Here is a 25196-nt window from a genome sequence, read left to right as displayed (position 1 = left end):
TATGGCTGGAATTAGCTTCCATCTCAGATCCGAGATAGCTGCTCCAGCTCTGCCCATCGCATCTGCCTCCCCTCCAGCAAGAAGGAGGAGGAGAGAGGGCAAGCATCATTTTTGCTCACATTGCACAGGACAAGCTTAGTCACATGGCCGTATCTAACCACAGGGGAAGCTGGGAAATGTAGTCTTCATTCTGTGTAGCCTTTTGTCCTGCTAAAACTCTTACAGTGAATGAAGGGAAGGATAGCTATTGGGGACATCTAGTAGTCTTTGCCACAATGGGCCAGAGTGGCTTTGGGGACACCAGAAAGAGGTCTGTTTGCAGTGGTCCAGTGGGAGGTGATGGTGACTTGGGACAAGGTCATGGCTTAGCAGGTGGAGAGAATGGAACAGATCTAAGATGTTTGTGAGCCCGAATGAACACTCGACCATGGTTTGGATATGGAGGCAAAGGATAGAGTTGGATGTGGCAAATATGACCCCTAAGTCCCTGGTTTGTGCAATTAGATGCAGGTCTTGTCTGGAAAGTTCTTTGTATACGGTAGCAGGTCAGTTAAGTGTCGCTGCCTTCAGTGAGTCCAGGATGGCAAACCCAACACCTACAGAGACCTGACAAGATAATGAAAAGGGTGAAGAGGCCTGTGGACCCTGGGGAGCACATGCCCTGTCTAAAGGGGCAGTTGCTCCTTAGCGCCAGCAAGTGGCTGCCATAGGGAAGGCAGGCTGAATGCGTAGGCTCAGCATCTGATGTTCCAAGGGCAATCTGAACATCTGGAGATTTATGTGAACCCTCCGAATTTGGACACTTGGGCAAATAAGTAAAAACAAATTTCTCAGCCTCAAGGCCTCCGGTTTACGATGCCTGGGACACCCCCCAGCAATACCACTGCACCCTGTTTACGCCTTTGTGACGTGGTTGCCTTCTCACGGTGAAGCCCTCTGTTGCCTGGCTCAGCCTCAGGCTCTCATCCTCTGCCATCCCCACATTCCTGTCTCTTGTGCCCATGAGCGCCTCCTGCAGGCTCCGGACTCCCTTTTCTCACCAGACCCCCACCAGAGGCCCCTGCCTCTAGAGAAGACAGTCAAAACCATCAGCCTGCTCCCAATCCCCTTAATCGGATCTGCACCAGTGACCCTTCTGATTAAAACTCCCCATCTGTAATCCCCCTTTAAAGCTGGGGAAGCGGAAACACCATAATAGGAGAGCAAGGCTCGATGGTCCGGAAACTGCTACCTCCTACGTCCTTGAAAATGTCTTGGAGAGAAACACAGACCTGAGCTGGGAGTCCCAGATCTAATCTTTGCAAGTTGTGTTGCCCTGGAAAAGTCACTGCATTCTCTGAGTCTCCTTTTCATTCATTTGCTTGTTCATTTCCTTAACTATTTAGGGAGTACCTGCTCTGTACCAAGGCACCATTTCAGGAACTGGAAATACAACAGTACCAGACAAGCCTGGGCCCTCCTGCAGCTGACATTCTATTGCAGGACACAAAGGGGAAAATTCCAGCACAGCAAGATCAATGCTGTGAAAGGAGAAATTCAGGGGCTGCGAGAGTCCCGAGGGTGGACATTCTCAACCTACACGTAGGGGTCAGAGAAGGTTCACTGGAGTTTCAATGGGCAGTAGGAATCAGCCAGGAGAAGTGGAGGAGAGGGACTTCCCTGTTGGTCCAGTGGTTAAGAATTCATCTTCCAATGCGGTGGATACAGGCTCAATGCCTAGTCGGGGAACTAAGATCCCGTATGCCTCAGAGCAACTAAGCCCACGTGACATAACCAAGACATGAAGCAGCCAAGTAAATAAATAAATGTAAGTAATTATTTTTTAAAAAGAGGTGGGTGAGAAAGGGCACTCCAAGCAGAGGCAAGTATCTGGAGGTGTGAGCAACCATGGCAGAGCGGCTCGAGACTTGAGAAGTGTACGAGGTTTTGCCGGGATTCATTGTGGGATATGCAATGGGAAATGGAGAGAATGGTCTGTAGAGAGAAGGAAGGTGGTCTTGAGACAAAATCCAGATCTCCTTGTTGCGCCTCCTGCCTCTCTGACCTCATCTGCTCCCACCCTCCACATAGCTCATGCAGCCCCACCCACACTGAGCTTCTTTCTGTTGCCTGATATGCCAAGTTCATTCCCACCCCAGGGCCTTTGCACATGCTGTGCTCCTACCTGGAATGTTCAGATTTTTGAATGACACACTCCTCACCTTCAAGTCTCAGAACCAGGACATCTCCCATGAAAGGCCTGCCCTGACCACCCAACCTTATGTGGACTCCAGTAGTGCTTCTCTGCTTCTCGGTGTGCATTTCTCAGTAACATGCAGCACATAATACATTTTACTCCTTTATTGCTTTATGGGTTTTTTGGCCTGCCTTTACCTACCAGTCCTTTAATGCCAGGGAAATTGTCTTTCTTATCCACGTTACATCTCCAGCAAAGAGCATAACACTTAGCAAGTGCTTGGTAAATACATGCCTAATAAATGCCAAGAGATCGGAACTTGATGGGGAGCCATTGCAGGGTTTACAGCAGGGCTGTGGTTAGCTCAGATTTCTGCTTCTCTCCTGTAACCCATCAATGTGATTGTGAGGATTAGAAGCAATGGGACACTCTTTATGGAAAGCAGCCTTTTATTTAACTTATTTGAGGCTTATTTTACATAGCACAGAATCCACCCATTTCCAGTGAGCAATTCGATGACTTTTCAGTAAATTTGCCAAGTTGTACAACCATCATCCTCAATCGATTTCAGAATGTTTTCATCATCCCAATGAGATCCTTCATGCCCATTGACTGATACCCCTTGTCCCTACCCCGGCAACAGCTAACCTGCCTTCTGTCTCCATAGAGGCACTTTTTCTGGGCACTTCATATACATGGAATCATACACTAAGTGGCCTTTTGTGTCTGGCTTCTTCTACTCAGCATAATGTTCTCAAGACTCATCCATATTTCATCATGGATCAGCATTCCGTTCCTTTTTATGGCTGAATAATGCTCCATTGTATAGATAGACCATGGTTTGTTTATCCATCAGCTGATGGACACTTGGTAGTCGTCCTGTGATCAACCACCAGAGGCAAAAAGAAATTCTTTTTAGGATGCCAAAGGCCTGGGTCTAACACCTCTGAGTCCCTCCCTGGGCACTCCAACCTGCTAATCTCTTCTCTCAGAGGACCAAAGCTCCCTTCCACATTTGGTGCAGACAGGTGGGCTGCAGGATTCAGAATCTCTTCTCAGGGAGGGGATTTGGGGATAGTCTGCAAATTCTGGTCCTGGTTCCTGCCTCTCTACTCCCTGGGTTCCTGGAGTCCTGCCCAAACCTGATTGGGCTCAGATCCCAAGAAAGTAAGGCTGGAGATGCAGAGGCCTGGTCAGGAGTTTGAGCTGGGTCAGGAGGACTGGGTATGGGCCGCTCCCCAGTCCCTGGGGCCCATCCCAGAGATCAGACCAGCACTGTTCATTGGGGAATTTTCCTACTGGTCCACTGGTTTAGACTCCACGCTTCCAATGCGGGGGACACAGGTTTGATCCCTGATCGGGGAACTAAGATCCTACATGCCATGTAGTACAGCCAAAAAATAAAACAGAATCACACAGCTTGAAAAAAAATTAAAAGCAAAAAGAACGACTGAGAACTGAGGGGGGGGGGAAAACAGCTTAAAAAAATAAAAACAAACAACAACAACAAAAAAAAACGCTGTTCATCTGGGTTTAAGACTGTTTAGAGGACACTTGCTGCCTTAGCCAGGCACTGGGGTCCACATACCTAGTCCTGGACTTCCAGAAGCCCCCAGTCCAGAAGCTGGGGGAAGGGGGGACAATAAATTACCCAAATAATAATTTAATAACATAAAATATATATTAAGTGATGTGGTTCAGTTCAGTTTAGTTGCTCAGTCATGTCTGACTTTGCGACCCCATAGACTGCAACTCTCCAGGCTTCTCTGTCCATCACCAACTCCCAGAGCTTGTGGTAGGTGCTTAATTACTTTCTTCTCCACTTTAGAGATAGAGAAATGGAGTCTTAGAGAAGGGGAGTGACTTGTCCAAGGCCACACAGCCAGTGGGGAATAATAACAGTAGTGCTCGAAGCCAAGTCCAACCAGCGTATAAATAAGATGCTGTGAAATGATGAAAGCAATAAAACTTGAGCGAAAGGCCTAATGAACCCATTGAATTCTCTTTGCCACCTTGCAGTGGCCATCCTCCCATTCTTACAGACGGAGAAACCGAGGCGCAGAGGGTTTAACTTACGTTGAAAAGCTCCCCAGTCGGGAAGTCTAACCCTGACCCTAAGGGTTTCAGTGGGTCTGGAAGAGAAAGCAGTCTTGTGGGCAGGGCGAGGAGGGTGGGTCCCACTGTTTAGCACTCAAGATATTTGATGCATGCGTGTACCAAGGCAGGAGGTGGGGCGCGCTCTGATCCTCCCAACCCAAGCCTCAGCCCCTCTCCAGGGTGGGGTGAGCCTCTGCCCTAAGCATCTCAGGCTGAGAGGAGGGGAGGGGAGAGCACATTCTTAGGTACAAAGTAGGGGGAGCCGTCCTAGAATGACAGCACCAAGGACTGTACAATAGGTGGGTGCATAATTCATGCAACTGTCAGCCGACATCAATTATGTGGGCCTCCCCTGGAGTTGTCTGGGGGTTAGAAACTGGAGCAGGCTTCCCTTGCCAGCCTCTGGGGGAAACCAGACCTCCCAGTTCTTAAAGCGGCAGACTCTCCAGGATCTGCTCCGTCCCCTGCAGCCGCCCTCGGCCTTGGGGTCCAGAGTTAGAGACAGCAGTGCCTCCACATGGAGGGAGGACTCAACCCAAGGTCCCCGGCAGGCCGCCCTGGAAGGTCAGACCCTCCATGCCCAGCTCTGGGCTGACAAGTCTTTTCCCTCATTCTCCGGCTTCTGAGAAGCTGACTGCTGTATATCCCAGAGTGTCTCAACCTTGGGACTATTAACATCTGGGACCTGATCGTTCTCCGTGGCGGGGGCTGTTCTGTGCATTATAGGATATTTAACAGCATCCTTGTTTCCACCCACCAGCTGCCAGTAACACTCCTCCTCCAAGTCGTGACAACCAAAAATTTCTGCAGAATTTGCCAAATGTCTCCCAGGATGGGGCTGGGGCATACCCAGTTAAGAACCACTGGAAGACCCCCATTTTACAAAGAAGGAAACTGAAGCAAGAAAAGTTGCAGTGTCCAAGGCCTCTTGACTGAAAAATGGCAAAGCTGAATTCCAACTCCAGGGCCCACACAGTTTTTGTGTTTTTTTGACCACACTGCCCGGCTTGCAGAATCTTAGTTCCCCGACCAGGGATTGAACCCAGGCCCCAGGCCTGAGGACACCTAATCAGGGGACTGCCAAGGAATTCCCCCAGGTCCACACTGTTAACCTCAATGTGAGAGTTCCACATGCTTATTCCAATGATCACCTATTTATTTTAATGAATATTTAATACATATATCCTTAGGTATGCAAAATCAGCAGTTTTGCAAAGATCGTTTCTTAGGACAAGGCTAAAATAAAACCAAGGAAGTCGTGTTTACTGTTTTTTATTCTTAAGGAAAGTGCAGTACACGCAGTGGTCGCTTCCCAGGTAGCCCTAGTGGTGAAGAACCTGCCTGCCAGTGCAGGAGATGTAGGAGGTACGGGTTCGATCCCTGGGTCCCACACCAGTATCCTTGCCTGAAAAATACCATGGGCCGGAGCCTGGTTCAAAGCGCTGCAATGAGTCAGACACGACTGAGCGACTAAGCGAGCAAGCATATAGCACAGGGAGCTCTACTTAATGCTCTGCGGTGACCTGAATGGGAAGGAAGTCCAAAACGGAGGGAATATATGTTTTTGTGTGACTGACTCATTTTGAAGTACAGTAAAAACTAACCCAACATTGTAAGGCAGCTATACTCCAATAAAAAATTAATGAAAAAACAATCATTTGTTCAGGGATACATACATTTGTATTAAAAACTATACAGAAAAGGGACGAGGATAAAAATTCTGATTATCTCAGGCATGGAGAAGGACACACCGGAAGTGTCAGTGTTATTGCTCCGTGCCCTGTTTTTTGGGTGGTGGGTTCGCAGGTGTTGGTTTGAATACAGTTCGTAAATGTACATAAAGTAGGTCTACTTTTGTATGTGTCAGATATGTCACTTTAGAAGGTACTATAGAATTTTACTTTTTTTTAGTTTATTTTTATTGAAATATAGCTGATTTACAATGTTGTCATTCCAGTGTACAGCAAAGTGATTCAATTATGCATATATAATTTTACTTTTTCAGTGAGTGCTAATCAAGAAATTAAAACACAAAAGGTTTCTTTTTACGATATGGAACATGCCAGACAACTATGCATGCATGCTAAGTCGCTTCAGTTGTGTCCAGCTCTGAGCAACACTATGGACTGTAGCCGGCCAGGTTCCTCTGTCCATGAGATTCTCCAGGCAAGAATACTGGAATGGGTTGCCATGGCCTCCTCCAGGCAGCTAGAGAAAAAAAAACAAAAACAAAAACAAAAACAGGAAGGTGGTGGAATAACAGGCTGTGGAAGTTCTGCGTGGCGCGACACTTCCTTTCATCTTCCGAGCTGGCCTAGAAAGACACTAGAGCCCTCCTGCTACCTGTGGTACCCCCAGTGCCTTGCAACATGCCTCAGTCGTCGAAGATGGTTAACAAGCAGTAGCCAAATGGAAAACTGACTCTGATCCTGACCTTTCCATGGGTGCTCCGAGAACTTGAGCCCCAGCCAAGAAATACCATGGGAACCAGCTGTCCTAGGCGCTGGGGGTATAGAGACGACTCTCAGAACCCATCCCTGTCCCCTCCAAAGTTCACAGGTTCTGGGCAGTGATGTGCACACACACACACACACACACACACCTGTCATAGGCTGAGTGTGCTAAGTGCCCCCAAGGCTTGGCAAAATGATGAGGGAGCCCTGTGGATGGAGTGGTTGGCCCCTCCAGGGATGACCCTTGTAGGGAGAGGCCATGTGGGCTGGATTTTAAAAGACGGGTTGGAATTCACTGGACAGAGAGGAAGAGGCACAAACCTGCAGAAATGACCAACAATAGCGTGTGATAAGGGAAGCGTGGAGCCTGGGTACCTGTGGTAGGAGAGACCAAAGAGAGGAGTCAGAGTTCAACCCAGAGGGACTTGCCAACCACGCGTCCTGATCGCAGATTCATTGCAGGGGCCTGAACCCACTCATGCTCACCCAAAAAGCACTGCTGTTTGCTTTCAGGATGCGGCAGGCAGTTTCAGGTCAAGGGTGAGAAACTAAGACTAGCCAGCGGCTCGGATGCTGGGTGGTCTGGGCTGATAGGGTGGTGTGTGCTGAGCTATTTCACCTGTAATGACAGCTGGCATTTATTAGACATTCACTAGGTGCTGCTGGAAGCTGTCCTGAGTGCTCTGTGTGTGCTAACCCCTTTAATTTCACAGCAGCTCTCTGAGGTAGATACTGTTATTATCATCCCATTTTGCAGATGAAGAAACTGAGGCTTAGAGAGGTTAAATGCCTGGCTCAAGGTAAGAAAGTGGAAGCTCTGAGACTTGAACCCGAAACAGCCTGACAGCAGAGCCCAAGCTCTTAACTGCAGCCCTCTCCACCCTTTTTCAAATCCCCTGTGTCCTCTCTGCCCCTTTGTCTCTGCCTCTTCCCTTTAATCCCTGGCTTCTCTCAAAGTTCATCTTTCTCTGATTTTTTTTTTAATGTCTTTTCTGATCCCCTACAACTTGGGAAAAAGTTGCTTGAGGCTTGGGCTTATCATGAAGCTGGTTCAGGCCTAGGTGGTACTCGACCATTTAATTCAGAGGCTCACCATCCCCGTAACCTACCCTCCCCTGGATCCTTGAACTCAAATCTCCCATGGTGGACTGGTTCGGCCCACCCTGGATTTTCTGTCCACCCCTGAGTCATTCAGCAGTAGTCAGGATCAAATAATACAGGCATGGAGCCCTCACCCCCACCCCCAGCTCTTCAGCAGAGGCAGAAGAAAGAGAGGGGCAAGCCTATGAGAAGAGGACAGTTTTGGGGAGGAGTGAGGAGGGCTGATAGATAAGTTTAGGAGTTTCGATTTTCTCCTGAAGAGGCCTGGAAATTTATTAAGCAGGAGAGTGATGTGATTGGATTTGTATTTTAAAAAAAAAAAAAAAAAAAAGACCCCAGAGCAATGTATTACATCTGCTTGCATTTCTGCCTAAGCTGTAGTCTAGCCTAGGTTCTATTAATTTCTATAAACATCCAGTGAGCCCAAATATCTGGAGGAGACCCTTTTCTCTTTTTTAAAAATGTATTTATTCATTTTATTTTTGGCTGTGCTGGGTCTTGGTTGTTATGCAGACTTCTCTCTGGTTGCAGAGGGCAGAGGCTGCTCTCTCGTTGTGGTATGCAGGCTTCTCATTGCAGAGAGAGTTCTCTTATTGCTGAGCATGGGCTCCAGAGCTCTTGGGCCTCAATAGTTGCAGCGAGTGGGCTCATAAATTGGGGTTCCTGGACTGCAGAGCGCTCCAGCCCAGCTTCTCTATGCCATGTGGGATCCTCCTGGACCAAGGATCAAACCCACGTCCTCACTACGGGCAGGCAGGCTCTCTACCACTGAGCCACCAGGGAAGCCCCCAGATCCTCTTCTTGATTCAGGGAACTCAAAAGTAGTTAAACTGTGATCCTTAGCCTCAAAAATTCATAGTCATACTCTGGAATTACTAACATGAGACCAGGATATCTATGCCTCCCTGAAAATCATCTGCAAAATCTTGAGTGTTTAGCAAAAAGGTCTGTAGTTTTTATCTCATTTCTAACATAACCTTAAGAGCTCATGTACTGGGGGCAGACAAACCCAGGTAAATATCCTGGCTCTGCAGCTGAGTAGCTTTGGAAGCCTAGGTTTCCTCATCTCTTCTCTGGAGGTACAATACAATAATGGGATTGTTGTAAGAATGAAATAAGGGGACTTTCCTGGTGGTCCCATAGCAGGGGATCCAGGTTTGATCCCTGGTCAGGAAACTAGGTCCCACATGCCCCAACAAAGGCCTGGAACAGCCAACTAAATAAATATATTTTTTAAAAGAGAATGAAATGAGCTTCATGGAAAGTGACTAGCACAGTGCCTAGCATACAATGAACACTTGATAAAGGGTAACTTATTATCATTAGTCGGAGAAGGCAATGGCACCCCACTCCAGTACTCTTGCCCAGAAAATCCCATGGATGGAGGAGCCTGGTGGGCTGCAGTCCGTGGGGTCACTAAGAGTCGGACACGACTGAGCGACTTCACTTTCACTTTTCACTTTCATGCATTGGAGAAAGAAATGGCAACCCACTCCAGTGTTCCTGCCTAGAGAATCCCAGGGACGGGGGAGCCTGGTGGGCTGCCGTCTATGGGGTCGCACAGAGTTGGACACGACTGAAGCGACTTAGCAGCAGCAGCAGCATTATCATTAGTATCATGTCAGGAAAGTGGTACCCCAGTCCATAATAGTTATGAACCACTGGTCTAGATCACGAGACAACAAACTATGACCTTCAGGTCAAATTCAATCCACTGCCAGTTTTTATAAATAAAGTTTTATTGAAACAGCTATGTTCATTCATTTTTATGCTACAGCTGCAGAGTTAAGTGGTGGCAACCAAGAATTCATGGGCTTCAAGGTCTTAAATATTTACTATTTCTCCCTTTATAGACAAATTTGACAGACCTTTGGGCTTGATGATTAGTTTTAAACCATTTAAATTATCTGGATATCAGTTTCCAAGTCTAGGGCTTCCCTGGTAGCTCAGAGGTTAAAGTGTCTGCCTGCAATGCGGGAGACCTGGGTTTGATCCCTGGATCAGGAAGATTCCCTGGAGAAGGAAATGGCAACTCACTCCAGTATTCTTGCCTGGAGAATCCCATGGACGGAGGAGGCTGATGGGCTACAGTCCATGGGGTCGCAGAGTTGGACACAACTGAGTGACTTCAATTCACTTCACTTCACTTTACTTCCAAGTCTATGTGATAAATGGATTTGAATAAATAATCTTTTATCTCAAACATCCAGCCATTAGCTAACTGATGAGATATGAAAATGCTCTTGAGAGTTGAGGAATGTCCTGCAGACCCAGAGTATTAGGATAACCATCCCATTGGTGGTTGTTAACTAAATTCCACTCTCTTCTCCTCACAGATCCTTGCCATAATTTCCATCATGTTCATCGTCCTCTCCACTATTGCCCTGTCTCTCAACACCCTGCCTGAGCTGCAGAGCCTTGATGAGTTCGGCCAGACCACAGACAACCCCCAGCTGGCCCATGTGGAGGCCGTGTGCATCGCATGGTTCACCATGGAGTACCTATTGAGGTTCCTCTCCTCCCCCAAAAAGTGGAAGTTCTTCAAGGGCCCGCTCAATGCCATTGACTTACTGGCCATTCTGCCGTATTATGTCACCATCTTCCTCACTGAATCCAACAAGAGCGTGCTGCAGTTCCAGAACGTCCGCCGTGTGGTCCAGATCTTTCGGATCATGCGTATTCTCCGCATCCTTAAGTTGGCACGTCACTCCACTGGCCTCCAGTCCTTGGGCTTCACCCTGCGGAGGAGCTACAATGAGCTGGGCTTGCTCATCCTCTTCCTTGCCATGGGCATCATGATCTTCTCCAGCCTTGTCTTCTTTGCCGAGAAGGATGAGGATGACACCAAGTTCAAAAGCATCCCGGCCTCTTTCTGGTGGGCCACCATCACCATGACAACCGTTGGGTATGGAGACATCTACCCCAAGACTCTCCTGGGGAAAATTGTGGGGGGTCTCTGCTGCATCGCAGGAGTCTTGGTGATTGCTCTTCCCATCCCCATCATTGTCAATAACTTCTCTGAGTTTTATAAAGAGCAAAAGAGGCAGGAGAAAGCCATCAAACGGAGAGAAGCTCTGGAGAGAGCCAAGAGGAACGGCAGCATTGTATCCATGAATATGAAGGATGCATTCCCCCGGAGCATCGAGATGATGGACATTGTGGTTGAGAAAAATGGAGAGAATGTGGGTCAGAAAGACAAAGTGCAAGATAATCACTTGTCTCCCAGCAAATGGAAATGGACCAAGAGGACACTGTCTGAAACCAGCTCTAGCAAATCCTTTGAAACCAAGGAGCAGGGATCCCCTGAGAAAGCCAGATCATCTTCTAGTCCTCAGCACCTGAACGTCCAGCAGTTGGAAGACATGTACAACAAGATGGCCAAGACCCAATCTCAACCCATTCTTAATACTAAGGAGTCAGCCACCCAGAGCAAACCAAAGGAAGAACTTGAAATGGAGAGTATCCCCAGCCCCGTGGCCCCTCTGCCTACTCGTACAGAAGGGGTCATTGACATGCGAAGCATGTCAAGCATCGATAGCTTCATTAGCTGTGCCACAGACTTCCCTGAAGCCACCAGATTCTCCCACAGCCCTTTGGCATCGCTTCCCAGCAAAACTGGAGGTGGCATGGCCCCAGAGGTTGGCTGGCGGGGAGCTCTGGGTGCCACTGGTGGTAGGTTTGTGGAGGCCAACTCCGCCCCTGATGCCAGCCATCACTCCACTTTCTTCATCGAGAGCCCCAAGAGTTCCATGAAGACCACCAACCCCTTGAAGCTTCGAGCTCTTAAAGTCAACTTCATGGAGGGCGATCCCAGTCCATTAGTCCCCATTCTGGGGATGTACCATGACCCTCTTAGGAACCGGGGGGGTGCTGCGGCAGCTGTGGCAGGGCTGGAGTGTGCCAGCCTCTTGGACAGGCCTGTGCTGAGTCCAGAGTCCTCCATCTACACCACAGCGAGTGCTCGGACACCCCCCCGGTCGCCCGAGAAACACACAGCAATAGCATTCAACTTCGAAGCAGGTATCCACCAGTACATTGATGCGGACACAGATGACGAAGGGCAAGTCCTCTACAGTGTGGACTCCAGCCCTCCCAAGAGCGTCCATGGGAACACTAGTCCCAAGTTCAGTGTCGGGACAAGGTCCGAGAAGAACCACTTTGAAAGCTCCCCCTTACCCACCTCCCCTAAGTTCTTAAGGCAGAACTGTATTTACTCTACAGAAGCATTGACTGGAAAAGCTCCCAGTGGTCCAGAAAAGTGCAAACTTGAGAACCACATCTCCCCGGACGTCCGCGTGTTGCCAGGGGGCGGAGCCCACGGAAGCTCACGGGATCAGAGCATCTGAACCACCCCGACGCGGAGGAGAGACTTCTGGCAGGGTCCAAAGAGGGGTGCTGCTCAGCTCACCTGCCGCGGAGGTTTTCTGCATGAACTCTGAAACAGAAAGGCTCTGCAAAGCCCCCAGAAATAAGAGAGACTCCAGAAGAAGCTCCGTAAAACCCCGAGAGCTGTTAACGGGTCTATCAGAAGCAAAGCCGGCCAAGCCGTGGGGTATGGCGCCTCCTTGTAACAGCTCTGCAGCCCTCTTTGGAAGACGACAAGAACAGAGCTCGCAGCCGCCACTACCACGTTCCAGACACCGCCGAGGCCACCTACTCCCCATTCTTTTCTCATGGCTCTCCACCACAGCCTCCGAAGGCAACATCTTCATCCCTCCTGGCTTCTGCTGAAGAAGGATGCTGGAACAGGTGGCCGGTGTTCGAAGAGTGGGTTGACCATTTTGGTTTTGGGTGTTGCCTGGCCACCTCTAGGAACTTCTGTCCGTCACCTGCTGGATGGATCCCACCGTTAGAAGGCTACCGGGGATGCTCACAACCTGGGGAAAGCTGCACCGTAAGCCGGGATCCCAGCGCAAAACCCTTCCTCAAATGTCTTCATTGACTTCAGTATTCCATAGTACCTGAGATTTTATTTTGAGATATCATCAGGGTGAGTTGCACCACTTGTACTCAATTCTAATTGCCCCCTGGCAATCTGGAAAGGGTTCAGAAGGCGGGTGCTCAGGCAACAGTATGAACTCTGAGCACTGCTTTAGGGTGGAGAAGGAAAATGCTTTCTGTACATCGCTAGGGTAGACTCAAAAGATATGCAAGTGTCAAATATGCAAAAGAATAGCTTATTCAAAGCGACTGTATGTTACCGAAGAACAGAATAAAATCTGTTTGTTTTTTTAACCTGAAAAAAAACAAAAGGAAAAAAAAAATCCCCAATTGAAATGCCCAGTTCAGACTTTTGAATCCTTCCTGCTGAGGCAGGGAAAGTACTTATTATAATAGAATTTCTTTTTTGTTTCCTGTGGTATTTAAGTTTTAAGAAAAAAGTTAAAATAAAAAGCACTTTATGTTTTTCAAAAAAAATAGGTTTTACCAGGGACAGTGTCAACATCTCGCACTTTAAAACGAGCATGATTTCCCGTGGGCCACTTCACTGGGACTACAGCTGAGTTTTTGCTCCAGGCGTGTGTCTGGCCACGGTGGGTGATACTGTGCTGGTATTGCTGTCAAAGTCTGTGGGCTCCTTCCCTGCCCCCCTCAAGCTTCCCCTTAACCCTCTTGCATCAGAAAGGGTACTTGGCCCTTGCATGGGGTCCTGTGCTTAAGTCATGTGTATAGGAAACACGAGCATCTCAGAAGAATGATGTAGATGGTTGGGCATTGGGTGTTTTACTCTGTTCTCTTTCTTGTCCACCAGGGGTGGGTGTGTTTTCAGTGTCATTGTCTGTACTAACAGCTCAGCTCTCCTTTCTGCAGCCATCAATGCAGCCAGTACAGACAAAAGCAATAAGTATTTGTGTGCATTGTGAGCAGTTCTGGTCGCTCTCTCTCGGTGTTGGTCTTCCTGTCTTAGTTTGATGACCTGGCGTTGACCTGCCTGATTTTAGTTCAACAGCATGGTGGTGCTGGCCATTCCCCAGTTCAGGAACACTGGGTGGAGCCACTGGTTAGCACGATGCCGTGCTGTTGGCCCATCTGTTAGTGAAAATGACACGGTATTGATCTACTTGTCTTCAGTACAATGGGGCAATGTCGTTCTCCTAACACAATGTCGACGGATGGTGTCCCAAGTACAATAGCATAGCTCTGCCGATCCTCAATATAGTGCCAGGCGTTCGTCTTCCTGATGGAACAAAACGTGGTTTGCCTGTCCTTCATAGACTCTGTCGTTGGTCTGCCTGTTAGTACAATGGCACAATCCACCTGTCAGTACACAAGCCTCACACAATCGTTCTGCCTGCCCTCTGCACAGTGGCATGAGATTGGGCCAACTGTCACAGGTATGATGACACGGGGTCATTCCACTGCCCTTCAAAACGTTGTATCCTCCGCTGCATATGCACCCGGTTCGTACTGCTTCTCAGCATCTCCAAGGGCTGTAGATCCCTCCAAGAGGCCGCAGTCCTGTTTTTTGCTGCGTTAACACAGTGTCTTGACTCCGGAAGTACCAGAGTACTCTTGCGTCAAATCCTAAGGGATTTAAGGGGCAGGGAGTACGAGGTTATCCTGGGCTGGTGGCTCACCGGAAAGAGGAAGTGCAGGGCCCCCCAGGTGCTTTGCTGAGCACACAGTACAAGCTGGGGGCGGGTGGAGGAGTGGCTGCAAGACCGTCTTCCCAGGGCCATCTCTCGCGTCTCTTTGTTTCTGTCACCATTCACATCTGCCATCAGCACAAACGTGAAAATTCAGGGAAAACAAACAAATGCTTTTTGATAAAAGTAAATAGTTGTGATTTCCGATTCAGATATTTTTAGAGCTGATGCTATCTGTAAAAATTAATAATAATAATATAGTCTATTTTACATATCAGGAAAGTGAACATGTTTAAATATAGCCATATATAGTGAGAAGGAACTTATCACCCCTTCTTCAAATCGAGGCATTTCATTTGCTGGTTGAAGCAGTCGAGAAGTGTACAGATTAGAAATGATTTCTTTTTTCTTTTTTTTTTAAACTAATAACCAATTGGTGCAACTCTCCTTGTAACCAAAGGCCCTATCTGCCTTGCGTGGTCATGCAGGACCTATCCCTTTCCTTCCTCATGTATTTTGTCTGAACTTAAAGTAGCATTTTATTGAGTCACTTTTGAAGGATGAATTCAGAAGTATCATGAAGAACCTACCTGTTCAGGCTTAATAGCCAGAGTCCTATAGAGTTCTTATAGAAACAGAATAACTGAAACTCAGCATATACTATGCTTAGAAAGTATTGCATTTTGTTTTGGGTTTTCCTTTTACATTTGGATGTTATTGTAGGAATATAGTTTTTATCCTGTGCCGATTCAAAATAGAGTGTTGTAAGTTCCCCCAGGCCCCTATCTGCCAAAAAGAAACATGCCCAGATTTTGTAAGATGTGTACACCCTGCTTGAACATGTACTGTGTACATGCACTGGGAAATCTACCTAAGAGTCTTCACTGAGAAGCTAACCTTGATAGACCGGTGTTGATGGAGGAGAGAAAAACAATGGTTTGGAGGCAAATACTGCTTTAACCTGGTGGTCCCACCCATTCCTGAACCAATGAAAGTGGGAGAAAAAAAAACAAAAACAAGAAATGTTATTTCATCCCAAAGACATGAATCTAGGGGCTGGAGGTGGATGGATGCCTGGTCCCTTTGGCACATTCAGTAAAACTCGTCAAGAACCCCAGCAAACTTCCACCATTATCAAAAAGGGCTAGGGACCAGGTCTGGACAAGCTGAGTGTGTGTGTCAGGACACAGGCTACACGGGACGATGAAAACAAGGGACCCGGTAGCTGTGCACCCTGATCACCCGGGCGGCCGTCGCCGACCAGCAGAGAGAGGTGGGCAAGCTCTGGAGGAGTCCGTTTACTCACCTTTTTATCTTGGGGTAAAGGAAACAATAGGACTTCCGTGCAGTAGATTTCTCAGTGCCTTCTTTAGGAGTTTTATCTTAAGCACACTCAATGGGGAGAGAAAAAAGAGGAAAGAACATTCATTCCCACGAAGCCCCTTTCTCTCAAGGCATCGGGGATCGAGAAGGAAGAAGATGATGATGGTGAAACAGCAAAATCCTGAGGAGGCCATTTCCTTCCAACCCACCTGGCTCACCCCTGAGAATTGCTGGTGACACAGACTTTTTCAGACTGATTACCCAACCTCTCCTCCGCCGTGTCTTAGTATCTGTAAGCCTCATCCTTGCCCTTTCTCCTGATAAGATCCACGTTTCTAACGAAAAAAAAAAAAAAAAAAACAGAACGGTATTCTCTTCTGTAAAACTGTAACGTATTGTTGATGTTTGTAACTATTGTATATTTCTGTCTTGCTCCAAGTCTTGGCTGGAGTGTGTAGTCCATGGGCACGGGGGGAATTTAAAATTTACCAGACAAGGGTTACTAAAGCCCGGTCTCTCTCTCCCTCTCTCCTTTCCTCATTTCTCTGCCAACTGACTAGTCTCAAGTAACATGACCCCAAGACTCAGCCTCCAGTCAAGTAACTTTGAATCCTCTGCGAGGGAGGCGAAAAGCCTCTAGCACATGATCCTTTGAGAAAGGACTTTTTCTACCGCCATGAAGTTGGCAGGAGATGAAAGAGTCCTCCCGTGACTCCCCCAGCAGGACAGTGGAGAACCTCCAGCCCTGAGCTGAAATTTCCTCACCTCCCATTGCTTACATGACAGCATCCAAATGCTTTTACTCAACCCCGGGCGACCCAAACCAGCGCTGGCTACATCCAGAAATAAGAGTTACCTCTGCGTTTTCTGTTGCCATTTTTCTGGCTCTAGAAATATCTGATGCGTGACTATGTCATAGGATGTCTGCGCATCTCAGAGTAGTCTATTTTTCTGTTCAAATAAAATATATATATAATATATATATATATGTATTTTTAGCAAATTTATAATTGGGCCATTGAGTCTACTTTCTTCTTTTGTAATACACAGTAACATCTTAGGATTTCTATTGTTAGTCATTATCGCAGCTGATGTCTTCTGGTCTCTTTCATTTCCTCCCATTGTTCCTTGGACTGTTTTTTTCTTCTTCTTTTTTATTCTGATTTTCTGGAGGTGGGGAAAGACTTTGGGGTTCTGACTGCCTCATGCAGGCATTTTCTAACACAAGGCCTAGAATCTGTTGACCTGTTACTTTCCTCATTCGGTCTGTTCTTGTTTATTGTTCTCAAGAATCCAGAGCACAGACACAAGAGTGAGACCAAGGGGAGCAGGGCTACAGATGGCCCTCAAAATCAGGATGGGGTGTGGGCAGGTTTAGCTCATCCCCCACACCCTTCTGCGGTTCTAAAGGGACTGAGTTTTCTTCTTCCCAGAGATCTTGGAGTCTAAAATCTCATGCAAGAAAGCCTCCCTCTGGCATTTCTGAGATTCAGAGGACACCAAAACCCCTCCTGGCTGGCCTGTTGCCGCATCCGGCACCCTGCTGCCTGTGACCGACTGGATCTGAAGATCAGAGCACTTTCAGGTTCTCAAAACCCAGAGAAAATCCTGGACCTCAGATCTCATCCACTTTTAATCAGTTCTGCATTTCAACCCGTGTCCAACAGCCTCACCACCACCCTCGGCCAGACAAGCTCGCAGCCAAATCCTGAGAAGGGACTGTCCCCAGAATCTGCCATCTCATCTCCCCTTCCCTCTCCAGCTGCCTGGCTCCACAGAGCCAGAGATTCGTGGCAAGGATGGTGGTGTTTTTCCAGCTTCCACCTATCAGGAAGTGTCTGGACTGTACCGATAATTCATTCCACCAGGCGGTTTCCAGGCCTTGGGTGGGCCGGCAACATCTCGTGAAGCAGCATCTTCACCAGAAGATGATTCTCCATCCGTCAGTTCGTGCAGGAAGAGGAAGAAAGCCCAGATCATCTCCAGCGGGCATCTGTAGATTGTCATATCCCACCTGCCTTGCTGGGCAGGGCTCTGGCCTCTGCCCAGGTCAGAGATCTGAGCCAAGTCAGGACCCCCTAGATGGCAGTGAAACATCACCCACTGAGTCATCAACCCCAAGGGGAAACCAACAGAACAACGAACGTATCATTCTGGTGTGCATGTTCGTCGCTCAGATGTGTCCAACTCTTTGCAACCCAAAGAACTGTGGCCTGCCAGGCTACTCTGTCCATGAGATTCTCCAGGCAAGACTACCGGAGTGGACTTCCATTCCCTCCTCCAGAGGATCTTCCCAACCCAGGGATCGAACCCTGATTCTTTACCATTTGAGCTACGTTCTGGGCTAAGGCTCTAATCAGAGTTTTCCCACCTCCCCAATTCCCAGTAATCTGGTTTGAAACAAAGCCAAATAAAATAGACAAGATTTTTAAAAAACAAAACTTTTGCACAAGAACAACAACAAAACTGTCTCCCAGCAGTTTGCTAGGCTGGATGGTCAGAAGAGCAAACACCGTTGCCTGTGGGTGTCTGTGGGTGGTTCATCTAGGAAATGTTGTGTCGCTGGGGTTCCATCCACTGCCCCGATATTGTCTGAACCTGGAATTTCTCCTGAACTCCCCCAAACGCCAACTTGAAGAAATAGATGTGGAAGGGAGTCTGTTCGTCGAGTAGCCCCTCTTCTTCACTGCTAACTCTTAACTCTCCATTCCTTCTTGACGGGGTCCTGGAAATATCTAAAGGCTGGAGGGGGATGGGATGGAGTGGGGCCGTTCACCTGAAGAAGGGACCACCTAACCACAGGATGGCTGCATGCCAGTCTCTGCAAGTTTCTCCTGTATGAAAGGGACCTGGCAGTCAATTTCAGCTCAGGTTAAGAAAGTCCTTCACCTAGATGGGGCTGCCTCCCCATGGAACTTGGTGCCATGTCCGGTCATGAGATCTCTGACAACACAGGTATTTAAAAAGAGGCTACTTGATGTATGAAATGGATGTTGCTGAGGGCACCTAGTACTGCATACCAACTGCATACTGGACTGAATATCCAGGGAATGTCTCTCTCTACCACCTCCTCCCCACCCTCTTCCAGTGTATGCCTGTGTGTGCATGTGTGTGTGTGTGGTCTGAACATCTGAGCACAGGCTTAAGCCACGGGGGCAGAGGCAGAGGGCGCAGTTAGCAGAAGCTCAGATTCTAGAGTGTGGAGCTTTCTGAGGGGGTATCAGGGAGGGAAGGGGCAGCGGGGCACCCCGATCCTCTCTGCTCCCCATCTTGGGCGATTGTAGTGGTGCCGCTGGTCACCTGTCCGTCCCCAGTGCCCTGACAGGGACCACACTGTGCTGGGATGAGGCTCCTGCTCCCCTCGCACAGGCCAGCCATGGAGTGAACCCCCCCTTCTCTGGCTGACCTCTCACGGTGCTTCAGCCTTCTGCCCAGATCCTGTGCCCTCACAGGCCTCAGGCTTTCTGTACAAGAGACACAGTTATCTTTTACCCACTCGCCAGCCGCCTAAGGAACCGACTGGCCAGGCAACGGCAAACAGCATCATCCCCAAAGGGCTTTTCTTTTCAACAAATAAAACAAGAAATCCCATTCCAGACCCTTGAAAGTCCCCACCCAGTGAAGGAAGTCCAGAAGGGCCAAAAGAGAGAGACAGCTGCAATCTAGGTTTACTACAAAACGAGGCTTCTGCTGTGGCGGCCTGCAGGCGGAATGTCCACATCCAAGGACAGCATTTGACAAAAGAGGTTTTGAATTTCCTCCTAATTGTGGATGGTGGGCCTGGAGGAGTGGGGACTTTGTCCTCAGGGTGACCCCACATCCAGGAAGTCTCAGGTTGCTTCATCACAGGATGAGGGAGAGGTTTGGCTGGATAGTCTGAGCGACTGCCTTCCTCCCAAGCCAAAATTAAACAAAAGCCCGGTTTCCAAGACCACCTTTGAGGCCCTGTCCTGCAGAAACAGCGCAAGTGGCTGGCTGCCATGACATGACCATTCTGGAAAATGAAGAAAACTCCCAATTCTGTCCCATTGGGATGTCCTCCGGAGTCCTGCATGGATCGCCACACACTTCCTGCCTCCCTAAGCTCATCAAGGCTTGGAAAACAAGGAAAGAAGCATGGGAGAAGATGCCCACAGGATTTGGACTTCTCGGTGTGGCTCAGGCCCCCTCGTCTTCACTAGGACTTTGGGAGTCTCTCTCCGATGAGCTTGACATCTGAGCTCAGAGTGCCTGGGGAGTGGGGATGAGGAAGATCAGCAGAGGTCAGGCTGTATGGCCCCTTTGCTCTCCAGGCCTGTCCTGGCTTCAATCCAAGGTCAAGGAACTCAGGGTTAGCCCCTAACATATGACTTTGGCACCCAACCTGTAGGTTTTGGTTTTGGTTTTGTTTTTTTGAGTGAGTGAGTAAATGTGAAAATGATTGACTTCCGAGTGAATGAATGGATGAGTGAATGGGTGAGGGGAGAGAGGAGTTCATTCTGGAAAGGAGGAAGAAATGGGAGGCCCTCCCATTGAAGCCTGTAAGCCCCAGCATTGCCATCTGTTCTTTGACTCAAGTGGGGGCCAAGATGACAGTCAAATTTCCTGCCCTGAGGGTCTTCTCGGGGCTACACTTCCAGGGGCCCATGGGGGCAGCCCCAGTCTCTTTTTGGCTCTCCTGCCCTGCATTTTCACCCTCAGACCCTACTTTAGCTCACCCTAGCCCATAGCACAAGGTGGTTTTCCAGTAGGCTAAGCCAAGGGTCCGAGGTCACGGTTTCCCCTGGGCTGGGACTTGCTTGGGGCAGTAATGTGGGAGCTGATATCTGAAAACTGGACTGCGTTCCCTGAGCCATGGCAGTTGAGCTGGAAAGCAAGGCCAGCCTGTCCTCCAGCTTTCAGAGCCAAGGGTCTTCCTTTTTTTCTGAGCCCAGTGCCCCCCATGGTAGCATGCTCCCTGATCCTGCCAGCTATGACCCTCTGTCTCTCCCAGAAACCGCGGGGTGACATTGAGGCTTTTCTGCCAGCAAAGCCATTCTGATCGCCCCACCCATAACAGGGGCCAAGCCAATCACATTAGCCATAAACGACCAATGTCCTTAGCCACTCTTTTCTTGGAGTCACGTTCATGGGTTCTGTTCATCTCTGGTCAGTTGCCGTCTCTAGTCCTTCCTGTAAAGGTGAAAAACAAATGTCACACACAGACACACACGCACACACACAAGGAAACCAAACAACAAAAAACCCAGTGTCTTTTTATGCATGTGATGAGATGAAATTGTGACCTCCAGCTGCTGTCCTGTCTTGTAAAATACGTCCAAATGTTTAAGAATTTCTAAGCAAATGGTCCCTTAATGAGTCTGCAGAATTCAATAAAAAGGTATGGAGAAAACAGGCGTGGTGGTTTATTTTCTGGAGGGCACAGGGAGGTGAGGATGTGAAGATCTGTAAGGGAGGCTGAACTGGAGAGCCTAGGGACCTAGAGGAGCAGAGCTTACTGTTACTCTTCATCTGAAAGAGAAGAAGCATGAGAATCTAGCTGACTTGTCATCCCAATATACAAGCAGTGGTAACCCAACCCATGCTGTGTCCATGGAATTCCTGTTCTGGTCATTTGACCCTCATGTCAACCATGCCTGGGTATTCCTGATCTTGATACCTCATAAAAATTCTCCTAGTACAAGTTACAACCTCAAATGCCGATAGGAGTCAAGCAGGTAACATAAATGACGAAAGCAACCCAGGTAAGAGACATAAGGGAGTGGTGGTGAGTGTGGCAAACTTAAGATCACATTTCCTGTCTAAAAGGGTGAACTTGGGACTTCCCTGGAGGTCCAGTGGTTCAAACTTTCTGTGCTTCTAATGCAGGGGACTCAAGTTCAATCCCTGGTCAGGGAAACTAAGATCCCACATGTTATCCAGTGCAGCAAAAATAAATAAATAAATAATTTTTTAAAATAAATAAAAGGGTGTACTCTATTCATCTGCAGCTGGTTGTCACCAAATAGAGATGCAGGCTCAGCAATTCCAGATCTTCAGACTTTTTCAGAGAAGTGAGAAATCTTGATTTTTATGGGAAAGATATCACCTTTATAGTGTTAACAACTAAATTCTATTTTTTTCCTTTGATCCTGCAGTAGCCAAATGAAAAGTGTGGGCAGGCCGCCCCTGCTCCTACGTTGCCCTTCTGTGATCTCCACTTTGACCGACAGGGCTTGCTGATTTCTGTATTAGTTATCTACCGCTGTGTAACAAATTACCCCCAAGTTTATCATCTCACCCAAACATTTATCATCTCACCCAGATGTTTATTATTCTCACTGCCAAACATTTTTGTGGGTTAGGAATTCAAGAGAGTCTTTAGCTGGATGGTTCTTGCTGGGGTGGGGGCAGTGTATATTATGAGGTTCAAACAAGACATCAGCTGCATTCATCTGAAGGCTTGACTGAGGCTGAAAGATCCGATTCCGACATAGTTCAGGAGGCCTCGGGTCCCTGCTGGCTGTTGGGAGGAGGTCTCGTTTCCTCACCACAGGGACCACTCCACAGGACTTCTTGAACGTTCTGACAGCATGGACAGCTGGCTTCCCCCAGAGTGAGTGATCCAAGAAAGAGAAAGCAAGGAGCGAGTACAAGGCCTTTTGTGACCTAGTCGCAGAAATCAGACAGCATCACTTCTACCAAGTTCTATTCATTAGCTCATACTCAAGAGGAATCGCAAAAAAAGAAAAGAGGAATTGCACCTCATAAACAGAGATACATCGAAGAATTGGTGAACATATTTTAAAGCCACTAAGTTTAATTTACTGGAAAGAGTAGTTTCCAACTGTAGAATTTCATAGGCCAATAGAATCGCCTGTTCAGTTTGGGAAAGTACAAAAGCCTTGCCAGCACTCTATTTTGTCAAGTAAGGATGTTGAAAAGTAACGACCATGTACTATCGCTATTTCCTAGTGAAACGAAAGATTTCATGTCTCCCTCCAAAAATACAACCTCAGAATAAAAGACTATCTTTAAAAAAAAGAATGTTTGTTTCTTCCATAGGTCAGGGTTTCCCAGCCTCCACGCTACTGACATCCGGGGCTGGATCATTCTTTGAGGTGGGGGCTGCCCTGCACACCACGGGATACTTAGCAGCATCCCTGGCCTCCACCCACTGGATTCCAAGGACACCCTCTCCTCAGCTGTGACAGCCAAAAAATGTCTCTAGACATGGCCAGATGTCTCCTGAGGGACAAAAGCCCTTCAATTGAGCACCCCTGGAGGAGGTACCAAGTTCAAAGTCCGAAAGGTACAGTGAAAAGTGAAATTTTCCTCACTCCTCTGGACCCCAGGCCCCCTGTCCCCAGAGGCACTTACTGCTACCAGGTCCTTATGTATCTTTCCACTGACATTCTTGACAAACACACACGTCCAAGTGTGTGTATGTACGGGTGTGTGTGTGTTTTGTTTGTTTAAAGCACCCCCCCAAATAGTAACATTTGCACTTTGCTTTTTTCATTTAAAGTATCCTGAAAATCACTCTGTACGAGCACGCAAAGAGCTTCCTCATTCTTTTGCAAGCCTGTGTCCTGTTCTATGTGCACAGTAATTGTGAGTCTCCCAGAGCTGAGCACTGAGGTTGCTTCCAAACTTTTGCTGTAACAAACAGTCCTGAAATGAACGGCCTGTCAGCAGAGTGGTTCCTGTGGGCTCTGCCTTCAAAATAGATCAGGAATCTGCACTTGTCACCCCTCCGCTGCTATAGCTCCAGGCCGCCTCATCACTGTCTGTGGCCTAACAATTGCAGCAACCTCCAGATCAGGCTCCCTGGTTCTGCGCTTGGTCCCTTTCAGGCTCTTCTCAACACAGTGGCCAGAGGGATCCTGTCAAACTGTCAGTTCGATCACATCACTTCGCTGTCAAAACCTTCCAAAGGCTCCCCATCAAGTTTTGAATAGAATCCAAAGTCCTTGGCATAAACTACAAGGCCATACATCCCCCAGTCCCTGCCTGCCGCTCTGATTTTGTCTCTGTCTGCTCTTCCCTGATGGTGTCCTGCTCCATCGTCACTGGCCTCCTGGCTGTTCCGCAAACATGCCCACCACGGGCTCACCTAGTGATGCAGCTCCTTTTTAGCCCCCCTCCCAGATCCTTCCACCCTCTGATCTCCTTTCTTATTTCTACCTCCTTCATCACCCCCTCACAAACATTAGGCCCCAGCCAACTTTCCAAGACGTCAAGCACACTTCCACCCTAGGGCCTTTGCTCTGGCTCCCCGCCCCCCTCCCCCACCAGGAACATCTTCTCCAGGCGAGTCATGTGGCTCACTTCCTATTTATAGCAGCAATACCCCACACCACCTCCCTCACAAGCATGCATCTCCCAGTCCATCCCCTTCTCTGCTTTATTATTCTCCATAGTCGATTACCATCTTCTGACATACTATATTTTATTTGTTTATTTTATTGTTTACTCCTTCCAGTTGAATGTAAATTCCTTCCCTCCAGCAGAACAGAAACTCAACAGCAGAAAAGCAAAGAGAGCAAAGACTGAAAAGAAGAAGACAATATACGAGGACAGACTCAATGGACTTGAGTTTGAGCAAACTCCGGGAGATAGTGAAGGGAAAGGGAAGTCTGGCGTGCTGCAGTCCATGGGATGACAAAGAGTTGGACAGGACAAGGAACAACAAAATTCAAGGATGGTAGGGTGACTACAAAAGGTTTGACATGTGTGTAATGGGAGCACCAGAAAGAGAAGAAAAAGAGAAAGGGACAAAAGACATATTAGAAAAAAATACATTGAAAATTTCTGCAAAATTAATGTCAGACACCAAACCACAGATCCAGGAAGCTCAGTGATCACAAAGTAGGATAAATGCAAACAAACAAAAGCCTACACCCACGCAGGACTCTAGCAGCTGCTCTCTCACTGCGGAAGGGGCGGGATTGCCATGGTTCACTCCTTGCACTGGGCCTTTCACCTCTGGACCCGCAGAAGGATGTCCTGGGCTGCGGTGGGTGCAGATGAACACCCGTGTCCACGGCAGGAAGTAAAGTCTGCAGAGGTTGAACCCCTGCCAGGCTCTATATTCACCAGGTAGTGCGTGCGGTAGGAGTTTCCGTGCCCTGGGGCATCTCAGCCTCTGCCAAGGGAGTTGACTTTGTGCAGCTGGGAGGAGGCGCAGCAGGGTGAGGCACGCCTCCCAGGGGACCTTGGGCAAGTACCTTTCTCAGGTCTCAGATCTCACCTGTGCCTGCCAGGGTGGCGGCGATTTTGCAGGATGATGTTGGTTTAGATGCAAATGCTAGGCATGGCATTAGGCTCTGCTTATCATCCCGATGAACCCAAATGCCCCAAGCCTCCACTGTATCCCACGTGCACTGGGGACATTTTACTCCCCATGGTCATTAACAGGAAAACTTCTGAACCCGGCTGGAGGAACTGGCACCACTACCCCCCACTCCAAGACAAATTCCTTAAATTCCATGTATTCCT

The 25196-nt window shown here is 48.3% G+C and overlaps 1 protein-coding gene across 1 annotated transcript in view; it reads left to right on the top strand.

Annotated features, from left to right (window-relative positions):
* Positions 1–16102, top strand: part of KCNB1 (potassium voltage-gated channel subfamily B member 1) — a 114290-nt gene extending 98188 nt beyond the window's left edge. Inside the window, exon 3 of the mRNA XM_070801859.1 lies at positions 10164–16102. Within this exon, the coding sequence (XP_070657960.1) occupies positions 10164–12173 (2010 nt within the window). The 3' untranslated portion in view covers positions 12174–16102. The remainder of the gene's footprint in view (positions 1–10163) is intronic.
* Positions 16103–25196: the final 9094 nt, after the last annotated feature.

This window comes from Bos indicus, chromosome 13 (assembly GCF_029378745.1).
Source record: "Bos indicus isolate NIAB-ARS_2022 breed Sahiwal x Tharparkar chromosome 13, NIAB-ARS_B.indTharparkar_mat_pri_1.0, whole genome shotgun sequence".
Lineage (NCBI taxonomy): Eukaryota > Metazoa > Chordata > Mammalia > Artiodactyla > Bovidae > Bos > Bos indicus.
Note: the sequence above shows the minus strand (reverse complement) of the source record. Positions and strands in the feature narration are given on the sequence as shown.